At 49.8% G+C, this 20,983-nt stretch overlaps 2 protein-coding genes and 1 non-coding gene across 10 annotated transcripts; all 3 read left to right on the top strand.

Moving 5' to 3' along the window:
- The first annotated feature begins 223 nt into the window (after positions 1-223).
- Positions 224-3,614, top strand: Cldnd2 (claudin domain containing 2). 7 transcript variants are annotated; one of them, XM_017312350.2, is made up of 6 exons: positions 224-368; positions 870-974; positions 1,117-1,298; positions 1,650-1,790; positions 2,335-2,425; positions 2,701-2,918. In XM_017312350.2, the coding sequence occupies exons 3-6, from the start codon at positions 1,130-1,132 to the stop codon at positions 2,900-2,902; spliced, it is 603 nt and encodes a 200-aa protein (XP_017167839.1). In that variant the 5' UTR covers positions 224-368; positions 870-974; positions 1,117-1,129; the 3' UTR covers positions 2,903-2,918. The 7 variants fall into 7 exon arrangements, with proteins under 7 accessions (XP_017167839.1, XP_030098888.1, XP_017167838.1 ...); XM_030243029.1 differs by lacking the exon at positions 870-974 and adding an exon at positions 3,513-3,614 and having other exon boundaries at positions 226-368; positions 2,701-2,762; XM_030243031.1 differs by having other exon boundaries at positions 227-368; positions 2,335-2,454; positions 2,701-2,818.
- Etfb (electron transferring flavoprotein, beta polypeptide) lies at positions 3,556-17,284 on the top strand. 2 transcript variants are annotated; one of them, NR_075104.1, is made up of 6 exons: positions 3,556-3,688; positions 11,825-11,983; positions 12,283-12,441; positions 14,002-14,064; positions 15,964-16,121; positions 17,054-17,284. NR_075104.1 is itself a non-coding variant. In NM_026695.3 (6 exons), exons 1-6 carry the CDS (start codon positions 3,632-3,634, stop codon positions 17,222-17,224), a joined length of 768 nt encoding a protein of 255 aa, NP_080971.2. In that variant the 5' UTR covers positions 3,556-3,631; the 3' UTR covers positions 17,225-17,284. The 2 variants fall into 2 exon arrangements, 1 of the variants encoding a protein (NP_080971.2); NM_026695.3 differs by having other exon boundaries at positions 15,963-16,121.
- Mir7051 (microRNA 7051) lies at positions 16,981-17,053 on the top strand. Its single transcript, NR_106018.1, has one exon. It is a non-coding gene; the product is annotated as a microRNA 7051 (primary transcript).
- Positions 17,285-20,983: the final 3,699 nt, after the last annotated feature.

The raw sequence follows: 20,983 nt of genomic DNA on the forward strand, positions 1-20,983 counted from the left end.
GATGGTTTGAATGCACAATGGGCATTAAATAACCCTGTTTCAAAACAGCAATCCTGAGGAGTGCAGTGACTCCTGTCTTTGATCCCAGCACTTGGAAGGCAGAGGCAAGCAGATCTTTGTGAGGTTGAGGACAGAATGGTCTACAGAGTGAGTTCCAGGAAAGCCACCCACGGCTACATAGTGAGACTTTGCCTCAGAAACAAACAAACTCTAGAACTAGAACAAAGAATCGAGCAAACACACTTCTGGGGGAGGGTATCCATTTAGAAGGCTGCTAGGGGAGAAGATTCTGGAATATCTGCTGCCTCACAGAGAACCATCCTCCCTTCCCCCAACCCCGCGGGCTCTTTGTCGCAGGGGACCAGGCTGTAAGTCATTTTCTGGGGTGTGTATGTGTACGGGTAGGGCTGGGGGGGGCACTGGGGCCAATAGGGCCACCTTCCTCACTGAGGAAGAAAATGCCTGAAAGTTAGTCACTAGGCCTGAGGTGGAGATGGGGATGGAGACACTTGGAGAACTGAGTCTCTTAGAGGGGGGTCATAAGTTCTTAGGCAAGGTAGCTGAGGAAGAGGCCAGTAGCATGGGGTGAGGGGATATTGGGAAATTTTTTGTTTTGTTTGAGAGAGTCTCACATAACCCAGACTGGCTTTGAATTCACTATGTAAGTGAAAAATGACCTTGAACTTCTAATCCTTCTGCCCCTATCTCCCAAGTGCTGGGATGACACGTGTGCCCCACCATGACGGTTTTATATTAAACTAAGGAATGTGCCCAGGGCCGTGTGCATGCTGGGCAATCACTCTACTACTAAGCTACCTTCCTTGCTCCTCTTTTATTTTGTATTGTTTTGCTTGTTTTAATTGAGATAGGCTCTCACACTGTAGTCTGCCTGGCCCAGAACTCATTACATTACTCATGGCCTGCCCTTGGGCTTGTGATGTCTTGCCTCAGCCTCACTGAGGCTAGGATCCCAGGCAAGTGGCTGCTGTTGGGGACGTTGAGGTTGCCAGGCAAGAGTGCTTGGGGGGCGGGGGGTGGGGGGGAGGCCTTCTGGCGTGGAAGAGCTTCCTCCTAACGAGAGGTGTGAGCCAGTCGTACCTGTGATGTCCTTGGCAGCTGCCTCCTTGGCATGGGGGTGAAGAAGAGCCTTCAGACTGGAGGGAATTTACTTAATCTCTTGAGCAGCATCCTCACAGTACTGTCTACTACCACCAACTACTGGACCCGACAGCAAGGGGGGCACAGTGGCCTATGGCAGGAGTGTACCCATGGCAAATGCTCCAACATCCCCTGCCAGAGTGAGACCTTCACCTGCCTCTATATCAGACCACACTCCAGAGCCCACCCCTACCCCTAGCTCCAGATGGGCCTTCCATACCAGGCGCAGACCCAGATGTCCTTTACCCAAAGGCTCTTTCTCCCCAGGCCTGCCTTGCTGTCCTCTCCCTACCAAGTCCTCCGTTCCCATAGGAACACCTGTTTCCAAAATGCAGTCAGATGAGCTCTAGATACTCATGGTGTGTGTGTGTGTGTGTGTGTGTGTGTGTGTGTGTGTGTGTGTGTGTGTAGGGGTGAGGATGGCCAGAAGAGCCCAGGGATGTTCTTTCATGGCACCAAGGCGTCTAGCTGATGCTACCCTGTCTCTCCAGACACCGTGGCAGTGTCCGCAGCGTGCATGGTGTTGGCAGCAACCTTCAGTATTGTAGCTTTGGGGATCGGGATAAGGATTCAGTGTCGAGAGGCAGAGTCACGACGTAGCCAGAATACCATTGTCTTACTTTTCCTCAGCGGTGAGAAGGCAGTCACCCCTATGTAGGAGGGGTGGTGGTGGTGCTGGTGGTGGTGGCAATTCTGAAGGAGTTGGGCCGAGAGAGTTTGACTGCCATGGTTAGAAATGGGAGGGGCCAGGGGGCAGCTGACAGTGGGGATGTTTCTGACTCTTTTCTTCTGCTCTTGGGACTCTTCGCCTCCTGTTGCGTTCTCTTGCCCATCCTCCGTGGGCTTTTGCCTTGTCTCCTTGTATCTCTTTTTGTCCTGTTTGACTGTCCTCTCTTGGAGACCTACTCTACTCTGAAGAGGAGGAAGTGTGGGAGGGGAGATGAGGGAAGCTGGGAGACGTTGAGGGAGAGGAAACTGTGGTCGGGATAGATTGTATAAAGGAAGAATCTATTTTTAATAAAAAAAGAAAAGAGGAGGAGCAAGAAGCCCACGAAGGTGAAGCCAAAGGGAAGCTGGGCGTGGTTTGATAAGTCAGAGACAAGGGCAGTTCTGAGGGGTGGGCTTGGGTGCAGCTTCTACCTGGCCACGCTCACCTGACGGGTGGGCGTGGCCCAGGGTTGCTGCTGCTGATTGCCTTGGCCGTATACACTTCAAAGAATGCCTGGAAGCCAGAAGTCTTCTTCTCCTGGTCCTACTTTTTCGGATGGTTGGCTTTACCCTTCTTGTTTATTGCGGGTAACCAGCACGAGGGGAAGAGGGTGGAGACTACCCCTCTAGAGGACTCCCCTCCCCAGAAACTTCCCAGTCACCTATTCTTCCTAGCAAAGTCCACAATAACTTCCAGTGACTTCCCCGCCCCTGCACTCCAAGACACCCGATGGAAACGCCCTTGGAACCCCCATCCCTAGCTCCCAGGCAGGCCAGATCATCCGCCCCATAGCCCACCTTCCTTCCCCGGGCTCTGTACTCCCTTCCTGCCAGGCTTCTGCTTTCTGCTTGCCGACATGATCTTGCAGAGCACCGAAGCCATCAGCGGATTCCCGGTATGCCTATGAATGCGGCCTGCCTGGGGCAGAATAAAGGAATGGCTTTTAGCCTCGCCCCTGCGTGCTTTTCTGCGGAACGTAGAGACAGAAGCTTGGAGACTACAGAGACACGGATAAAGTGGCTTGTAGAGAGTTAAGGAGGTCAGAAGGAATGTGGGAGGGTAGGAACGGAGACTTGAACCCTGTAACGAGGTGTGTACCCTGGGGATTTGCAGATGCGGAAGCAGGGAGAGGGTGTAGGGACAAGCTGACACCGGGTAGTCCTAGCGGATGTAGGCGTAGAAGAAGGGGCGGGGACGAGCGCACCCGGGGAATGCACGGGGAGAGAATATGGGACTCGGGAGAGTCATAAAGCACGCAGTCGCGGGAGGAGGTGGGGATGAGCGGACACGGGAAAATCACAAGGAAGTAAAGTGTAGACGCAAGGATAAGGAGGGAATCTGCAGAAAGAATGCGGCGGCAAGCAAGTGAAGGAAGGCCTTGGGGGCGTAGGAAAAAAGGCACAGGGTGCGCGTGGGAACACAGACATGGGGGCTTGGAGTGCTGAGAAAGGAGGGATCTAGAAGTGAATTGCAGATCTGGGGACAACAGGAGTTACGAGGAGAGCATTAGGATAAATAAGCCCTCAGCAAACTTCACTCCTAGGAATGCCCTTTCCCCTACTTCTGTGCAACGCCCCCTCCACCCAGCGGTCCGCCGTGGACCCCGCCTCTCCCTGAATTCCGCTTCCTATTGGCTTTTTCTGAGTTGTGCGACGGTTGATTGGTCGGTGTTGCGGCGCGCAGGCGCAGAGACAGATACGGGGCGGAGTGTGTGACTATCTGGATTAGGAGCAACCTGACCCGGCCAGTGACTGCTGCAGGAAGATGGCGGAGCTGCGCGCGCTCGTGGCTGTCAAGAGGGTCATCGACTTCGCTGTGAAGGTGACTTTCCCCACCCCGACTAGGTCCCAGCACCCTGAGACCGCAGCTATGAACGTCCAAGAGCAGGAGCGTGCCCCACATAAGAGAACCTTTCAAAAGTCAATTTCTATTGCCCTTTGACCCGACGTCAGTCATACTTGGAGCAAAAATCAAGGGCTGTGAGATTTTGACAATCAGATCCTTCTGAGGTGACGACCCTTTTCCCCTCTCTCTCAGTCCCTTGATAACTGTGGGCTGGAGGAGTCATGGTCCCTATTTAACACGTGGAGAAACTGAGGCACAAAACTGGCACTTAGCAAGAGAGAATCAGAATAGAGAATTCTATGTGGGGCCTGCGGTTTCATCACTCATTACCTTGCAGGCTGCACTGTCTGCTCTAAATGTACAGCCACATGGAGAGCCATCTGGTTCCATGGGACTCAGAAAGCGCCTCACCCATATAGCCATGGGATGCTTGTCGACAGTTTTTTATTTAGGAAGGGAAGGAGACCTGTGCTTGCTGGAGAAGCAAGTTCAAAGGAGCCAGCTTAACTAAGACTTTGGAGTGTCCGTGAGCAGTCTGAGGGCAGCACCCCTGAGGCCCTGGGTTCTCCTCAGAGAGAAGCTGCTGTAGCCAGCATTGAATCAGACTGGGTTCCCAGGCCAGTCTCTCAATGCTTAGCCTAATCTGTACTGAAAAAAAGATGGTGGCAATTCATGTTTGTCTGTCCCCATTGTCCTGTGATCCCCCTTTGTGTCCTTCAAATTTCCTAGCATAAGGAAGATGCACCCAAGAGACCCTCTGAGATAGGTAAAAACGGGCTATATCATTTAATACCACCATCTACGTACCGCAGTTGAGGAATGAGACAAGAAGGATTCAGGAGACAGACTCAGACTTAATGTCCATGACCCAGACAGCACACATGGAAGTCGGCACAAAGCACCAGCAGATATAATTCCTGTACAGAGATTGATCCCTTTGTACAGCTTCTGTACTCTCAATCGAACAGGGTGGTTGAGGAAACCCAGGCCCGTGGAGGCCCTGTTACTTGCCAGATGCCTGCCCCCTGCCCCCAAGCTGGGTAAGCAGCAAGAATCAGGAGTCTGGGCAAGTCTGACTCTCTGCCTGTTTGCTAGAGAGAAAACGGGTTGGCTTGAGGTGGCTTCTAACAGCCTGTGACAGAGATGGTGCTTCCAGGTTTATTGAGATACATGTGGGTTTGTGGGCAACTCAACCACCATTAATTTGTTTGTTTATTTATTTATTTATTTGGGTGTGTGTGTGTTGATGGGAATTAAGCCCATGACCTTCCAAGTGCTAGGCCAGACCAGCACCACTGAGCTATAGCTCCAGTCTTTTTCCATTTTATTTTTAAAATTATTATTATTATTGACAAGGTATTTTTATTATAATTTAAATTTCTAAAATGATTTATTATTTATTTTTATTTTATGTGCATGGATGTTTTGCTTGCATGCATGCATGCGTGAAGGTGTCCAATACCCTGGGGCTAGTGTTTACAGACAGTTGTGAGCTACGATGTCCATAGCATAGGTCCCCTGGAAGTGCTCTTACCCACTGAGCCATCTCTCCAGTCTCCTCTAATTAGGCCTATGTGTGTGGATATGCACATAGAAGAAGTATAGGTGCCCCTGCAAGCTGGAGTAGAGCATTAGCAAACCCTGAAGCCAGTTATAGGTAATCGTGAGCTGCCTGATGGGTGTGTCAGGAACTGAACCTGGGTCCTTTAAAAGAGCACCAAGTGTTCTTAACTACTGAACTATCTCCCCAGCCCCTAGAGACAGTCTTATTTAGTCCAGGTTGGCCTGGAACTCACTAAGAGGTCGAGGATAGCCTTGAACTCCTGATCCTCCTGCCTCTACATCCTGAGTGATGGGATTACAGCTGTCTACTATCACTCCTGGGTCTCTACATCTTATTCTGAGGCGTTTAATTGCCCAGGCTGGCCTCAGACTCTACATCCTCAACCTCTCAACTGGCTTTGATGCTGGGCCTGCAACCCCGTACCCAGTACCCTCACCACCTTGAATGAACTCTAATCCCAGCGCCTCCTAGTGCAAAGCTTGGCCCATGGTCAGCTAGGCTGTGTTCCAGTATGAACCGAGAGCTTAAAGGTGAATACGGCATGGTGTCCTCTTTTCTTAGGGTCATGGCACTTCCCTCTCACACTGTGCAAGCTTCCTACTTCACATCCAGTGTCTGATGATACCCTCTTTGAGAAAGGCAGTGAGTCAGACCTTGCTACCCTGACTCCTGATACCATCTTTTCATCATCTGGTTACTTGGGCCAGACTTAGGTACCATCTTTTCTCCTAACACTCAATGTCAGAACCCACGGACTGTCAGTTCCCAGCCCCAAACCTTATACAGCACTGTTTCCTTTCTGACCCCAGGCCCTATCCCATTAACCCCTGTCTCACCTACAGCCTAACCCTAGCCTCCCCCTGAGATCTTGGGCTTTCCCCTCCAGCACTTTCTCATCCAGCCTCGGGGACTTCCTACATGCAGGGCTGACCTTGTCTTGGCTCCCCATCACTCTCCATACAAAGTCCCACCTTCTCAGGCTGGCTTTGGGACCCTTGGTTATTTGGTTCAGCCATCTATGGCTGGGGACCTTCTAGGTCTTGGGACCTTCTCCTCCCATTTCTGCTTCCAAACCTCCAGCCTGTACTCTGTCAATTGATTCCTTTGCTTTGGTGTCCTTTCTGCTGTACTCTCTAACATCCTTTTCCTGTCTTGACAATTGTGACCAATTGATTACATCAACATTGAATGAATCTCCTCTCTCCTGAGGTCCCCCCTCCCCCCGAATCTTATCCTGTAAGCCCTTTCCAGAGTATATTGTAGTCTTCTTGTTTACCCCAGTGTGCCACCTGCACCCCCATTTCCAGACTGGCAGCTCCTTGCAGACTGAACCAAGTCTCTCACCCACCTCAGTGTTCCTGGTATCACCCAGTTCCTCATGATGTTTGTTCTCAGATCATTTTTCTGAGGCCTTGTGATCCTTTGCTGAAGATCATGGTGCTCAGAGGCCCTACAGTTCCACGCCCACTCTCCTGCCATGTAACCAGTATCACTTTTTTAATGGGCATTCTGGAATTTGAGATCTTCTGGGGGAAACAGTTGTCTGATGTGTTCACCGTGGAAACAGTCTCAGGCTGCGGGCATCAGAATGGTTCACCCCACTGATAAATGACCCTTAAGATTATTTTTGTTTTATATGTATGAATGTTTGCCTGTAAATGTGTTATGTGCAGTATTTGCATGTATTGCCCTTGGAGGCCAGGGGAGGGCATCTGATCTCCTGGAACTGAAGCTACAGATGGTTGGGAGCAACCACGGGAATGCTGGGAACTGAACCCTGGTGTGTTGCAAGTGCAGCCAGTGCTCTTAACCTCTGAGCCTCATTCTCTTCCTATTGACAGTAGTGCTTATGGTAGTACATACTTTCTGAGGGTTAAGTAATTTTTATTTATTTATTTATTTGAGGTGGGTCATGCACATGCCACAGCACTACTGTGGGAAGTGAGTGGGCTCTCTTCCTCCACTATGTGGGTCTCGGAGATAAAATTCAGGTTATCTGGCTTGGCAGCAAATGCCCTTATCTACTGAACCATCTCAGTGGCTCAAAAGTGTAACCCAGAGTGATTTGGAACCCTTCATCCTTCTACCTATGCTTCGTCAGCATATCCTACTGGCACTTGTCACCACAGTTGGGTTTACGTTAACTAACTCCTTGGAAGAGTGCCTGGTGTGCAGTGAGTGCTGTTAACGATTTGGATGGCCAGTGATGGAGGTCTCTTTAGCAACTTCCTTAAAATATAACTGGTGCTTGCTCAGACAGGGAGAAGGAAAGTATTAATAGGTATTTGGCCACTCAGCGAGGTGCTTGCTTCTGGCCAGGAACACATTTTCCATGAGGGTTAGCCCTCTGAGGTAACCAGGAGAGGCTGGAGGATGATCTGAGGCCCAGGAAGGCTGTGGCCAGCTGTGAAGTGGCCGCCGCACCCCTTTAGTGCTTAAGGAAACACTGGCTCCCACACCTTTCCTTCATTACCCTCGCTTCCCCCCCCCCCCCAACCCCAGCCTCAGGCCCTAGTGTTGCCCCCAGGAGATCTTCTGTATTTGCTCAGTGCTCTGGCCCCACAGTAGCCACGCTGTCACTGGTGTTGCCAGTGTGTGATCTCCCATCAGGCCTTGCTGCTCTACTTGTTCTATGTCCTACAGGTGCCCTTTCCCATCAAGCTCTGTTAAGAGTGTGGCACACACCCAAGTGGAAGTCTGTGCACTGTGTCAAGGGTCCAGGAAACTGCATTTAAAAGCCCTCTCTTAAAAAAAAAATTTGTGCGTGTGTGTGTGTGTGTGTGTGTGTGTGTGTGTGCTTGTGCATGTATAAGCAAGCATACAGGTGTGTGCCCACAGGCCATGAGCCTAGGTCAGAGGACAACATGAAGGAATCAGTCCTCTCCTTTTACCATGTAGATCCTGAGGTACCCCTCAGGCTTGGCAGCAGGCCTCTTTATCCACTGGGCCTCTGGTTTGTCTTTAGTTTGTTTTGTTTTGTTTTGTTTGAGACCAAGTTTTATGTGTCCTAAAGTGGCCTTGAACTAATTCCCCTGGGTCTAACTCCCAAATACTGGGATTATAGGTGTGCACCCCTACACTCTGCTTATAGAAACCCCCTAGTACCATAATCCCATCTATCCAGGAAGCCTCCTCATGAACACTAAGAGGTCAAGCCCATCCTCACCTACAGTGAATCCAAGGCCATACTGAGCATAGTTAGAGCGGGGAGCACATTGCTGGTGATGCAGTTCTGTGAACCAACAGGCTTGGGTTGCATCTCGACGTGGGAATAAGAGATAGTGTATTCTGGCTACACCAGAGAGGCAGGAGCATTGAGATGAGGGAAGCTTTTCTGTAGGCCCACGATGCTATATGGAGGCATTCTTAGCCTTTGGGTTGATGGAAGGAAGCTAGTGGTCTGCTAAGTTAATAGATTCTAAATGTTCTTATCTGTTAATCACAGATGTTAGCTCAGACACAAAGGAGGGCCAAGACTAGACTAGAACTAGCCCAAGATAATTAGTCTCTGGCCCTAAAACCTTACAATCTCTTGACAGTTCTGATAGTCTAATGAAAATCTTCAGACACAGCTTGTTTTCAGGAGTTTTCTTCGAAAACCAAACCCCTCTCTTGGAAATAGCAGCAATAGACACACTTGCTACCTCCATAGAGCTTCCTGCTTCCAAGACAGCCTTAAGTTAGACCCCCGTCCCTCTGTTCCCACCTCCCTGGGTGACGGTGGGTCGGCACCTGACTTCTCTGGGCCTCAATTGCTCCAACATGGCAATAGCAGTGACCAAGTTCCCTGGCTTATAGGACAGACCACACGAATGCAAGCTGTTAAAGCCACTTAGACCTTGGGGCCGAGCTCCTGCATGGGCAGAGCTTATGGAGCTGAATGGAGCGCTGCCCCGTATCTAAAATAGAAGCACGAGAGGCCTGGAGAGGCCACTCAGTGGTGCGGTGCTTGCTGGCATGCTGGACTGAAACCTCAGTTCTGCCACAAAATAAAATAAAATAAAACACCACTGCAGATGTGCCAACCATTGCTTTCTGACTTAATCCCCCAGGCATCTGGAAACATGTGGGTCTCACTAAGCAGGTGAACTAGCAGGTTCCTTGGCCCCTTTGTCCTAGCATAGCCATAGTGATGTCAGCCCTGGGCCTCTCTCCACTCACCAGCCCCAGCCTTTTATGCAGAGGGAGTTTCCTACCTGTCTTGAAGAGGAAATTCATATAATGCTTTTTTTTTTGTCTGCTTTACTGTAGGGTTTGATAGCCCAAGTTGGACTAAACTGTATTATGTAGTCAAAGATGACCTTTAACTTCTGGGATTACAGGCCCATCTCACCATGCTTGATTTACCGGATGCTGGGGGTGGAAGCCAGAGCTTCATGCATGCCCGGGAAAGTGCTCTACCAACTAGGGAACCTCCTTGGCCCTTATTGAATTTTATCTTATTTTATTTATTTATTTATTTATTTATTTATTTATTTATTTATTTATTTTGTTTTTCGAGACAGGGTTTCTCTGTATAGCCCTGGCTGTCCTGGAACTCACTTTGTAGACCAGGCTGGCCTCGAACTCAGAAATCCGCCTGCCTCTGCCTCCCGAGTGCTGGGATTAAAGGCGTGAGCCACCACGCCCAGCTATTTATTTTTTTCTAGACAGGGTTTCTCTGCGTAGCCCTGGCTGTCCTGGAACTCACTCTGTAGACCAGGCTGGCCTCTAACTCAGAAATCCGCCTGTCTCTGCCTCCCGTATGCTGGGATTAAAGGCGTGAGCCACCATGCCCGGCTTTATTTTATTTTTTAAGGCAAAGGTTTTTTTGTTTTGATTTTCAATGCTGCTGGGTCTAAGGACATGAGCAGGTGCCCTGGGGCTTTGTGTCTAAAGGCAGGGCAGGTGCCCTGGGGCTTTAGGTGTGCCCTTGTAAGGCAGTTCTCACTGGCTTGTTGACTACTATCTGCCGCACGGCTAAAGATATGCAGGACAGTTCAGCACAGTATCTGTTATCCCTACACTCTTGACTGTCAAGGCTAGCCTGGACCACAGAGCAAGTTCAAGTTCAAGGCCAGTAGGGGCAAATTTGTAACTGGTAGAATGTCTGTCTGAATTCCACCAGTGAGGAGCTGGGGCCGTGTCTCAGAGCAAAGCTTCTGCTAGAATCCCCAGTTTGAGGTTAGGAGTGTGGCTTAGAGGTAGAGCCCCTGTCTCACGTGCCTTTGGAAGGCCATTGGTGCCTGTTGAAATAGTTGAGTACTGCTGGCCTCTCGACCCTGAAGCCACCTTGCTCTACCCTGTTCACACTGACTTCCTCTGGAGTCTGCCTACCCTCCCAGCTCCTTTCTACCTCAGGGTCTTAGCACCTGCTGTGGAGCTCCTTGAAATACCATTCCTCAGACTTTACGTGGTCATCCTCAGTCCTTGTTCAGATCTTAGCCTACCGGCCGCTAGCCCATTGAGCTCTTCCCCAACAGCATTCTCAGGCTCCTGGTACCTCCCCTGAGCTCCAGAAACTCCTAGAACTCATCAGGTAGTACCTGGGGGTGGGGGGCTGCCGGACTGTGCACCTTCAGTTGGGCACTGCAGCTCAAAGCCTGCTTCTTCCTGTGGTATGGGAAATGATGAGAACTGGTGTCCAAGGCTAGATTAGCGAATGGCCATAAGTACAGTGCTCAGAGCAGGACACCTCCATGGCACCCCTTCATTCATGGTACATGACAGTATCATCTCCATGTACTTCTTCAGAGCATTGGGAGTAAGGTGCAATTAATGACACACCTGAAATCCTAGCGTCAGCGGTGAGGGAACTGGAGAGTCCGTCAATCTCCACATGCATACATACACACAAGCACACAACAATAACATTCAAAGTATTTGTAATTATGTGTGTCTGTGTACATGTGAGGACAATACATATAGGGACCAGAAGAGGATGTCAGAGCCCCTGGAGTTGAAGGTACCAGCAGTTGTGGAACTATCTTCTGGAAGAGCAGAAGGTCTAAAAAAACACACAAATGTGATATGCCAGTTCTCTGGGCCTCTAAAGGGAGCACTCTGCCCACACCCCTGAGCTTAGGCCCACGAAACTAAACAGGACTGTTTGTTTTGAGCTGATCTCACTACTTGGCTAGCCATCGAGCTTCTGAACTTCCCGCCTCAGCCACCCTAGTGGTAGGCGCTAGGTGTGTACAACCACACTTGGCTGCTGGACGCACTTCTAGTACACTTGGAGGTATTCTGGTCGGTGTTAGTCACTGGGATTGAAGCATACAAAACTTTCTTCCATAAACACGTGCGCGCGCGCACACACACACACACACATGCCAAGAGTAGACACAGTGTCCAAACAACCATGTCAAATGTCCCTGCTGCTTAGTAAAATCTGAATGAGAAATGAGAGGGTGGTCTGGTGTCACATGTGAGTTCTAGAACCCATGACCCTATACAACAAGGTCTTGGCCCTTTGTGGACCTCTGCTGACCTTGCTGTGCAAGACTCAGCACTAAGGCCCTGGCCTTATCGTCCTCCCTGATCCTGTGTGTTCCCTGTCTACCACACAGATTCGGGTAAAGCCGGACAAGTCTGGAGTGGTCACTGATGGTGTGAAGCACTCCATGAACCCCTTCTGTGAGATTGCAGTGGAAGAGGCTGTGCGGCTAAAGGAGAAGAAACTGGTGAAGGAGATCATTGCCGTCAGCTGTGGCCCCTCACAGTGCCAGGTGCTTAGGGACCCTGAGTGTGAGGGAGGAGTCTGAAGGAGGAAGATTGAAAGCCCTGAGTCTGAGGGAGAAGGCTGTGTGGACACATGGGTCTGTGAGAGGAGGCTATCTGGACCCCTAAGTCTGAGGGAGGAGTTTGAACATCCTTCAGTCTGAGAGAGGAAGGCTGAGCCAGAACCTTCCTCAGTTTGAGAGAGGAAGGCTGCAGCCTGTACCCTGGGTCTGCGGGAGGAGGGCTGTGGCTTGGGCCTGAGTCACTAACATGATAAATGTCTAGTTAACTGCTCTGCCCTCTTCAGGAGACCATCCGAACTGCTCTGGCCATGGGTGCAGACAGAGGCATCCACGTGGAGATACCAGGGGCACAGGCAGAAAGCTTAGGCCCCCTGCAGGTGGCCCGGGTCCTGGCCAAGCTGGCTGAAAAGGAGAAAGTGGACCTTTTGTTCCTGGGCAAGCAGGTTGGTGTGCCAAGCCTTCTTTTACCAACCCCTCACCCTGCTTAGGATGGGTGTGAGACTACACTGCAGCAGGCTCAGGCCCAGCAGTTTACACAACCCAGGTCAAGTAGCAGAGGACCCTGCCATCTCCACTGACAGAGCATGAGCTGGCCACACAGGCCACCATGAGTGTCAGAAACATGCTTTTGGCCAGTTGGGCATCCAGCAATCTGTGGTTTAGGCTCATGTGGGTAAGACAGAGGCCTGGCCCAAGCCAGGCATAGTGTAGAAGCAGTAGCAGGTTAAGGACATACTGAGTCTGGCTTGATAACTGTGTGTGTGTGTTTGGGGTGCGACTGGGGACAACCAAAGAACATGCCTGTGTGTCTGAAGAGAGAGACATGAGGGAAAGGTAGGAATTCAGGAGACTGGCCCTGCTTTGGAACCACTTGAGAGTGCTTGTTGTAGGGCAGTAGGGAGCCACAGCAGGTCTGTGAGCAGGAGAGAGGCCAGGGTGAATGGCCTGCAGTTTGGAGAAGGTGGATCAAGTTGATAACTGGGCCACACCGGGGCTCACTGGGGCTGTCTTGCTACTGGTGAGTTCACCTGTGCCCGCTGGAGACCCAGGGACATTCACCTTCTTGTGGGAGCTACCTCCACCCTTCTCACGAAGGTGTCACCGGAGGATGGCGGAAGAAGGGGGTGTGAGAAGAGTCACAGGCAGAAAGGAGGAGAGAGCGGAAGGGTGCTAAGAAGGCAGGAGATCAATGGGGCATAGAGGCTGAGTATAGGAGGCTAAGGAGACAGCTGGGGGTGGGGGGAAGGGCCCCAGGAAGCCAGGCCTGCCCTGCGATGGGGTGTGGCTACAGGTCATGGGAATCCTGCCAGCACCGTAAGATCAGATAATAGAAAACATTACCAGTAGCCAGAGAGTCACGGGAGAATTCCCTAAACTGAGGCCAAGTGCTGAAACCAAGAAGAAACCAAAGAGACAGGTCCTGGTAGGGTTGGGGTCCAGGTATCCCTGTTATCAGATGTTGGCATCCTGGCATTTAGCAGGTCCAGCAATACCAGGGCTTCCTCCTCATGTTTCAGCTTGAGTCCTGTGCCCATCCCGGAACCAGTCCGTGGAGTAAGGAGGGGGCGTGGATAGAATGTTCGTGCTGGCTTTGCTTTTGTTCCCCTGGGTTTCTGCTAGGGCTGGCACATGTCCTGGCTGCCTTAGAAGTAGGTAAATGAATGACTGTACAGAGGTCAACAGGAATGCCAGGCTGCTCCACATCCCTGCACACGTGACTGCTTATTGTCTCCGTCCCAGGGAGGAAATCATTCTAGACCAGGAATCGGCAATCCATAGCTCCAGGCAGCATCTGCTTTGCCAATAAAGTTTTATTGGTACAGCCATATGTGTTCATTTACATGTCACCTATAGCTTGAGTGCTGTGTGACCTGCTTGAACAGCTTGGAAAGCCTCAAGTATTTCCTGTTTTGCCTGCTGAGAACTGTTACCGATAAGAAGTCTAAATGGGCTGGCACAAGCCCGGCCACCATCACAAAGCCCCTCCTCTCTCTCCCTGCTAGGCTATTGATGATGACTGTAACCAGACAGGTCAGATGACAGCTGGACTTCTGGACTGGCCGCAGGTGAGGCTGGGGTAAGGAGCACCTGACCTCGTCTTCCGAGCTCAGCTCCACACTGGGGCCTTTGCACCTGCTCTCCTGGGGTGCTGTTTCCCCAACTCGCTTCTTGGCTTGCTCAAGGCTGTGCTTCAGGTCTCTGCTCAGAGGGACCTTTCTTGCCCATACTGGATGAAACATTGTTCTGAAGACACTTAAAAGTTTGCCAGTTACTAGACTATCAAGGTTTTTGTAACAGCTTTACTGAGAAATCAGAACCCTACAGTAAGCTCTGAAACTTAAAGTGTTTGCTTGGCAATGAGAGGCCTTGGCTCAAAAAGTAAGGTGGAAGGTTGGCAAGATGGCTCAGTGGGTAAAGGGGCTTGTCACCAAACCTGATGATCTGAGTTGATCCTCTGGATCCACATGGTGTGGGTCCCCCAAATTGTACACACACACACACACACACACACACACACACACAGAGATAAACAAACAAAACACAATTTAAAAATAAGATGGCAGCTGTTGTCCAACAGATTCCATGTGCACCTGTATGCTCACACATGTACACAGACACACAAAGTTCACAGCCTGTCACATTTTGACACAGGGTTGACCCATGAAATCGTCACTGGAGTGATGATAATGCACCTCAGATGTTTACATTTAATTAGGATATGGTGAGATGGCTTAGCAGGTAAAGGCACTTGCTACCAAGTCTGACCACCTGAGTTCGATCCCACTGTTCACTCCTCCTCCCTCCTCTACCTCTTGAGTGCTGTGGTGACAGGTGTGTGCCCATAGCCCCAGTTTATGTGGTATTGGGGATGGAACCCCAAAGCTTTGTGCGTACTGGGCAAGCACTGTACAAACTGAACCACACTGTCAGTCTTCAAGTTCCTGATTCCACAACAGAACTGAAAACTTGGTTCAGGGCTCTTTAACTAATGTTGAGGGCTGGAAAGATGGCTTGTCAATTAAGAGCACTGGCTGTACTTACAGAGGCCAGAACATGGTTCCCAGTATCCATATCAGGCCTGTGACCCCAGTTCCAAGGGGTCCATTGTGGGCACTGTGCTCATGTGTAAACACACACACACACACACACACACACACACACACACTCACACTCACACTCACACACACACCCCGTGTAAGTAAAATGATCAGTGTAGCTAGTGTTAAAGTAGCAGAGGTGACCACAGGCTGAAACTATAAGACACAAAGCAGACTCGGGGAAGCCACATGTCTAGTGTGTTCTAGCCTTTCTCCCTTTATCTCTTATAGATTTTTTTTTATGTACACATATGTGTGTGTTTGTGTGCATGTGTGTGGGTGACCTTGGAGGCCAAAAGGTGGCATTGGATTCCCTAGAGCTGGACTTAACAGATGGGTGTGAGCTATTATGTGGCTGCTGGAAATTGAACTCAGGTCCTCTGGAAAAATAGTAAGTGCTCTTAACCACTGAGCCATTTCTCTAGCTCCTAGATTTATTTTATTGTTAATTATGTATATGTGTGGGAAGGGGGCAGGAGGGGTTATGCGCACATGTATGCAGGTGCCTACAGAGGCCAGAAATGGATATCAGATCCCTGGAGCTGGAGCACAAGGCAGTGTAAGCCACCTGACATGGATTCTGGGAGCCAAACACAGGACCTCTGCAGGAGCAGCCAAGTGCATGTAACCTCCAGGCCACCTCTCTAGCTCCATGCCACATTTGAATGACGCGAAGATGAGCTCCCCCCCCCCCCACCACCAGAGTTTGCAGTGCTGTGGGTCACCCCTGATTTTACATATCACAGGGCTCTGGTCTCTTGCTCTAGTCTCCTCAGTTCACTTCTCTATGCATATGCTCAGCAGTGGAACCCATGGCCTGCTCAGTCCTATTTGAATTCACTTTCCTCTGATGCTGTCCCCTCCAGGGTACATTCGCCTCTCAGGTGACACTGGAGGGGGACAAGGTAAAAGTGGAACGGGAAATTGACGGGGGTCTGGAGACCCTTCGCCTGAAGCTGCCCGCTGTGGTGACTGCTGACCTAAGGCTCAATGAGCCTCGCTATGCCACCCTGCCCAACATCATGGTGAGTGGTTGGTGGCAAGCCACTGGGACCTACTGTGGGGAGGACTTGGTGCCTCCTCAGTGATTGGATGACACAAGACAAGAGCACAAGGGATATAGACCCAAAGGAAAGGGTCACCTTGCCATCTTCCCCTAGCAATTTCCAGGCTCACCTCTACCAGTGGCAAAAGTTAATGGGCTAGTATAGCAAGTGGAGGGCCCACCAGGGTCACAACTGGTAGGAAGTCTCTCAGACAGCAGAAGTGTTTCTCCCTGTCTTCCTGGCCAGTAGGAGTTTACTAGATAATTCTGGGCAAATAGCAAGACTTCATCCAGTCTTGGCTCATGGTCATTTTTGTGAGTTGGAAGTCATTGTTTAGGACATCTTGGCTGGAGCTAAGGTCTCTTGGTCAACAGGAAGTTGATCCCAAATCCTCACAGCAAGCAGGATGAGTTCTTTCAGTCAGCTTGACCAAGATGGTGTGTTTAGAGGGTCACCTTGGCCAATATGGAAGCTTGAGTGTGTCATCTTGGCTAGTAGGAGGGCTCAATGGGTCAAACCGGCCAGTGGGGAAGATTCAGTAGATCAGCTTAGTCAGTGGGGAGATTCAGTGGGTCAAGTCAGCCAATGTGGAGGCTTCAGGAGGTCAGCTCAGCTGTAGACTATGGAACCACCACAGTCAAAAGGACATCTGTTTGCCATGGGCTCTGTGAGCAGCTTAGGATGGGCCACAGTGGGAGATCTTCTGCTGTAGTAAAGCCTCCTAGGGCATCCTAGCCTGAATGGATAGACTACATCAGGTTTAGCTATGAGAAATCACATTCCAGGCCAGCAGAGAGGTCCTGAGGGATTCTGGCAACAGATATGGCTTTAAACATGCACTACTCACCAGGAGGAAGTTGGGTCAGGTAAGGGCTTCGCAGCCCCCCTGAGCCACTGATTCCTGTGTGCAGAAAGCCAAGAAGAAGAAGATTGAAGTGGTCAAGGCTGGAGACCTGGGCGTGGACCTGACCTCCAAGGTCTCTGTGATCAGTGTGGAAGAGCCCCCTCAGCGCTCAGCAGGAGTCAAGGTGGAGACCACAGAAGACCTGGTGGCCAAGCTGAAGGAGGTGGGGCGGATCTGAGACCCTCCCTGATACTCTGCAATAAAACTGTGCCTTTCCAAGCCACTGCCTCTTTCCTCATTCTTTGGATGTCCTTGTTTGATTCACTCATCAAATGTCTACCTAAATCCCCCATGTGACAGGCCCTGTGCAGGGTGAGGCTGGGAAGCCTTTGAGTCACTTCCCAGCCGTTGACTTCACAGTAAAGGAATGGATGCTGGTAGAAGCAACTGTGGTACAGATTAAGGAGGGCTGGGTGGAGAGGCACACGGACCTTTGGGAGAACCCTCCCAGGAAGATGGAGTCAAATGAGTGCTGGAGGAATATCAGGGAGACAAGGACTCATAGCTGCAGAGGGTCTGCTAAAGTCTCCGAGCAAGCTGATCGCTACTGAGACTTGACACCCCACAAAAGAAGCATGAGGCTAGAGACTTTTGTCTGCTCAGGGATGAGTAGACCAGCAAGACTCTGGGCTGTGGATGTCGTTCAGTGACATCCACAGTACTTGCTTAGCATGCAAGAGACCCTGCATTCCACCCCAGCAACAGAATTAAACTAAGTCAACCATGGTGGGTTTTAACTAAAATCCCAATTCTTGGGAGACTGACATAGCAGGGGTGCCATGAATTTGAGGCCAAGGTGGGCCTCATAGTGCAAATAAACAAGAGCTTACAAAAACGTTCTCAGATGCAATGAAGAAAACAGGACCCTTCGATATACAGACTACACCCCCATACTCATCAAGCTGCCCTTGGCTGACCAGAGCACATGGGGACACCATGGTGTCATAGTTAAGGCAATGGGTTCCATGTCTCTAGTCCTAGAGTTCAAATCCCACCTCTGGCTGGTTTCTGATTCCAGGGCTCTGAGATAGATGTTCTTGGAGCCAAAGTTCCAGCTCATCAGGTGGGATTAGAGTAACAATAGTTATAAATGCAGATTGCCTTTTGTGGCATGACCAGTCACCCCAATGTTTCATGGCTTAAAACAGCATTAGGTTTAGTTTGCTCATAAATCTAATTTGGACATGTACTGCAGCCATCTTTTGTTTGTGGAAGCCACCAAGCTGCCTGAGCCCTCATCAAAGCTTTTTTTTTTAAGATATTATTTTATTGTAGCTATGTGTAGATGGAGTAGGAGGGTGTGTGTGCGTGACTACAGGTGCCTCTGGAGACCAGAGGCAAAGCACCCACTGGAGCTAGAGTCAGGTGCCTGTGAACTGCCCGGTGCTAGGAAGAGACCTCCTGCAGAGGCGCCAGCAAGAGCAGGACGTAACCATTCAGCCTGAGCTGAAGTTTTTAGGCATGGTGGTGCAGGCATAATCCCAGCCCTGGGAGCCAGAGACAGAGGCAGACAGATCTCTGTGAGTTCAAGACCAGCCTGGTCTACATATCAAGTTTCAGAACAGCCAGACATAATGAGACCCTGTCCCCTCCAGGATGACCCCATCCTATCTTCATATCCTCTAATTTTTTAAAAAAATTATTTTTGTAACCCACTAATTCTCACCAGTCTTGCCTTCTGTAATGTGGACTGATTTTGTTGGCTAGCTACTGGGCAGATAACTGAGCTCTGGAGTGCAATCACCTTGTCATATCCAGAAGTCAGCATTTCACAGCACATCTTTCCTTCTCCAGCTGTGACGTTCTTTCTGCCTCTTCTTCTGTGTTGTTCATGGGGGAGGGGAAATAGTACCGATGTCCCATTTAGGACTGAGCTCTCAAAAGTCACTTAATCTCAGCCTTTTGACCAATTATGAGTCTATGCATTAACTGTTATTTGCTGAAGAATGGCTTCTCTGGCCAGTTGAGAGCAACACTTACTTATGCCAAACTCTCTTTTTAAAAATAGACTTATTTCTGAATGTAGTGGTACACACCTTTAATCCCAGCACTAGGGAGACAGAGTCAGGAAGATCTCTGATTCTGAAGCCAGCCTAGTCTACAGAGTGACTTGTCTCTCTGGCCAGGGCTACAGAGAGATCCTGTCTCAAATTTTTCTTATTTATTCTTGAATTTTATGTCTATGTTGGACCTGAATGTGTGTGTGTGTGTGTGTGTGTGTGTGTGTGTGTGTGTATGTGTGTGTGTGTGTGTGTGAGATATAAGCATGAAGAGAACATTGGATCACCTGCAAAGTGAAGTTACAGATAGTATGGACCATCATGTAGATGCTAGGAATTGAACCCTGGTCCTCTGAAAAGTCAGCAAGTGCTCTTAACCTCTGAGTCATCTCTCCACTCCCAGCCCTTTGTGGAGTCAGGGTCTTCCTATATAAGCCAGGCTTGCCTCAGACTCAAGCGCCTCTTACCTCAGTTAATGCTGAGGTTACAGGCATGCAGCGAAACCCTTGGTAGACTGGGGCTCTGGATCCAGGTTAGGAGTTGTCTAGGGCCTCAGGCAAGGCTGTGAGCCAAGGGCCATGATTCCTCCCCAAGAGGCCCCTCTAGGGGCCTCACAGAAATAGCAGCTGTGTTTCAAGGATTGTTTTGCCATATAGCAAGTGCACTGAGACAAGTCTGAAAACAGAAGGTGGTCTGGGTATTTCTCTAAGTCTTCCTGGTATGGCTATCACAGAAATTACTTAATCCAAGGAAAGACTACAGACCCTGCCTTCTCCCTCTTTTTTTTATTCTTTATTTTTATTTACATTATTGTTATTGCTGAGATAGGACTTTGGTATTGTCCCAGGCTAACTTGATACTTGCTATGTAGTCCAGGTTTGTCTTCGGCCTCCTAAGTGCTGGAATTTCAGGTGTGTGTTATCAGGCCAGCTCCATATGCTTGTCTGTTTAGGTTGAGTTCTGGGGCTTGAAGTCAGAGACTTAGAGTTGCTAGGAATAGCCATGGGCGATTCTAGGCAGTGGCTCTACTGCTGAGCCATACCCCAAGCTCATTAGGGGATTCTAGGCAGGGGTTCTGCTTCTCAATCACATTCCAGCCCCTCACTGTGGGATTCTAGGTAGGAGCTCTGCCACGGAGCCATATACACAGCCCTTCCAGCATGCTAGGCCAGCACTATATCACCAAGCCTTACCCAGCCCTCTCCTTGAGTGTTTCACTAAATTGCCTATCCTGGCCTTGAACTCACTGTAGAATAGGCAGGCTTTGAACTTTGAACTTCGAACAGGCTGCCCTCTTGTCTCAGCCTCTCAAGTGCTGGATGGAGTGGAAGCTACCAGACCTGCTCCCCATGGGATTTTAGAAGGTCAAGTGGAAAGCACGTAACTGAAGTTTAAAAGCTAACATCCACTTATGGCAGAAAACAGGCAATGCTTGTCTTTCTGGGTTACCTCACTCAGAATGACTGTTTCTAGCTCCATTCTCTTACCTTCAAGTTTCATAGCTTCATTTCTCCAAGCAGCTGAATGGTGTTCCACCGCGTAAATGTATTTTCAGTATTTACTTATTTAAATGGGATATGTATAACACACCCTTCCCCTTAGTGATCTATTCAGAAGAGGGGATACAAAGACTGTGAGGACCAGAGTGGTGGATGCCTCCAAGGAAACATTACTTTCCAGACACAACAGGACTGATAAGCTCACAAGAGACTGTGAATAGTAGGCACAAGAACTGTCCCAGCTCAAGCCAGATGACAGCCCAGCATGGACAATAGGAAATGGACAACAAAATCCCACCCCTAGTCAAGAAGCTATTTGAAACTGATAACTACTCAGAAAAGGAAAATCCGTTTTCTTCAATGGAGCAACACTAGGTATATCAACCACATACCTCAGGGCAGGCCCCATGGCCAAGTGTGGTCAACCAATACAAAATG

This window comes from Mus musculus, chromosome 7, assembly GCF_000001635.26.
Source record: "Mus musculus strain C57BL/6J chromosome 7, GRCm38.p6 C57BL/6J".
NCBI classification, from domain to species: domain Eukaryota; kingdom Metazoa; phylum Chordata; class Mammalia; order Rodentia; family Muridae; genus Mus; species Mus musculus.

Excerpts from the sequence above, each read along its gene's own strand:
- Etfb (NM_026695.3), top strand. The coding sequence starts at position 3,632 with ATGGCGGAGCTGCGCGCGCTCGTGGCTGTCAAGAGGGTCATCGACTTC. Across the intron at positions 14,065-15,962 it reads GACTTCTGGACTGGCCGCAG|GGTACATTCGCCTCTCAGGT; the intron begins GTGAGGCTGGGG and ends TGTCCCCTCCAG. Across the intron at positions 16,122-17,053 it reads CCACCCTGCCCAACATCATG|AAAGCCAAGAAGAAGAAGAT; the intron begins GTGAGTGGTTGG and ends TCCTGTGTGCAG.
- Cldnd2 (XM_017312350.2), top strand. The coding sequence starts at position 1,130 with ATGGGGGTGAAGAAGAGCCTTCAGACTGGAGGGAATTTACTTAATCTC. Across the intron at positions 1,299-1,649 it reads CTCCAACATCCCCTGCCAGA|ACACCGTGGCAGTGTCCGCA; the intron begins GTGAGACCTTCA and ends CTGTCTCTCCAG. Across the intron at positions 2,426-2,700 it reads TGGTCCTACTTTTTCGGATG|GCTTCTGCTTTCTGCTTGCC; the intron begins GTTGGCTTTACC and ends CCTTCCTGCCAG.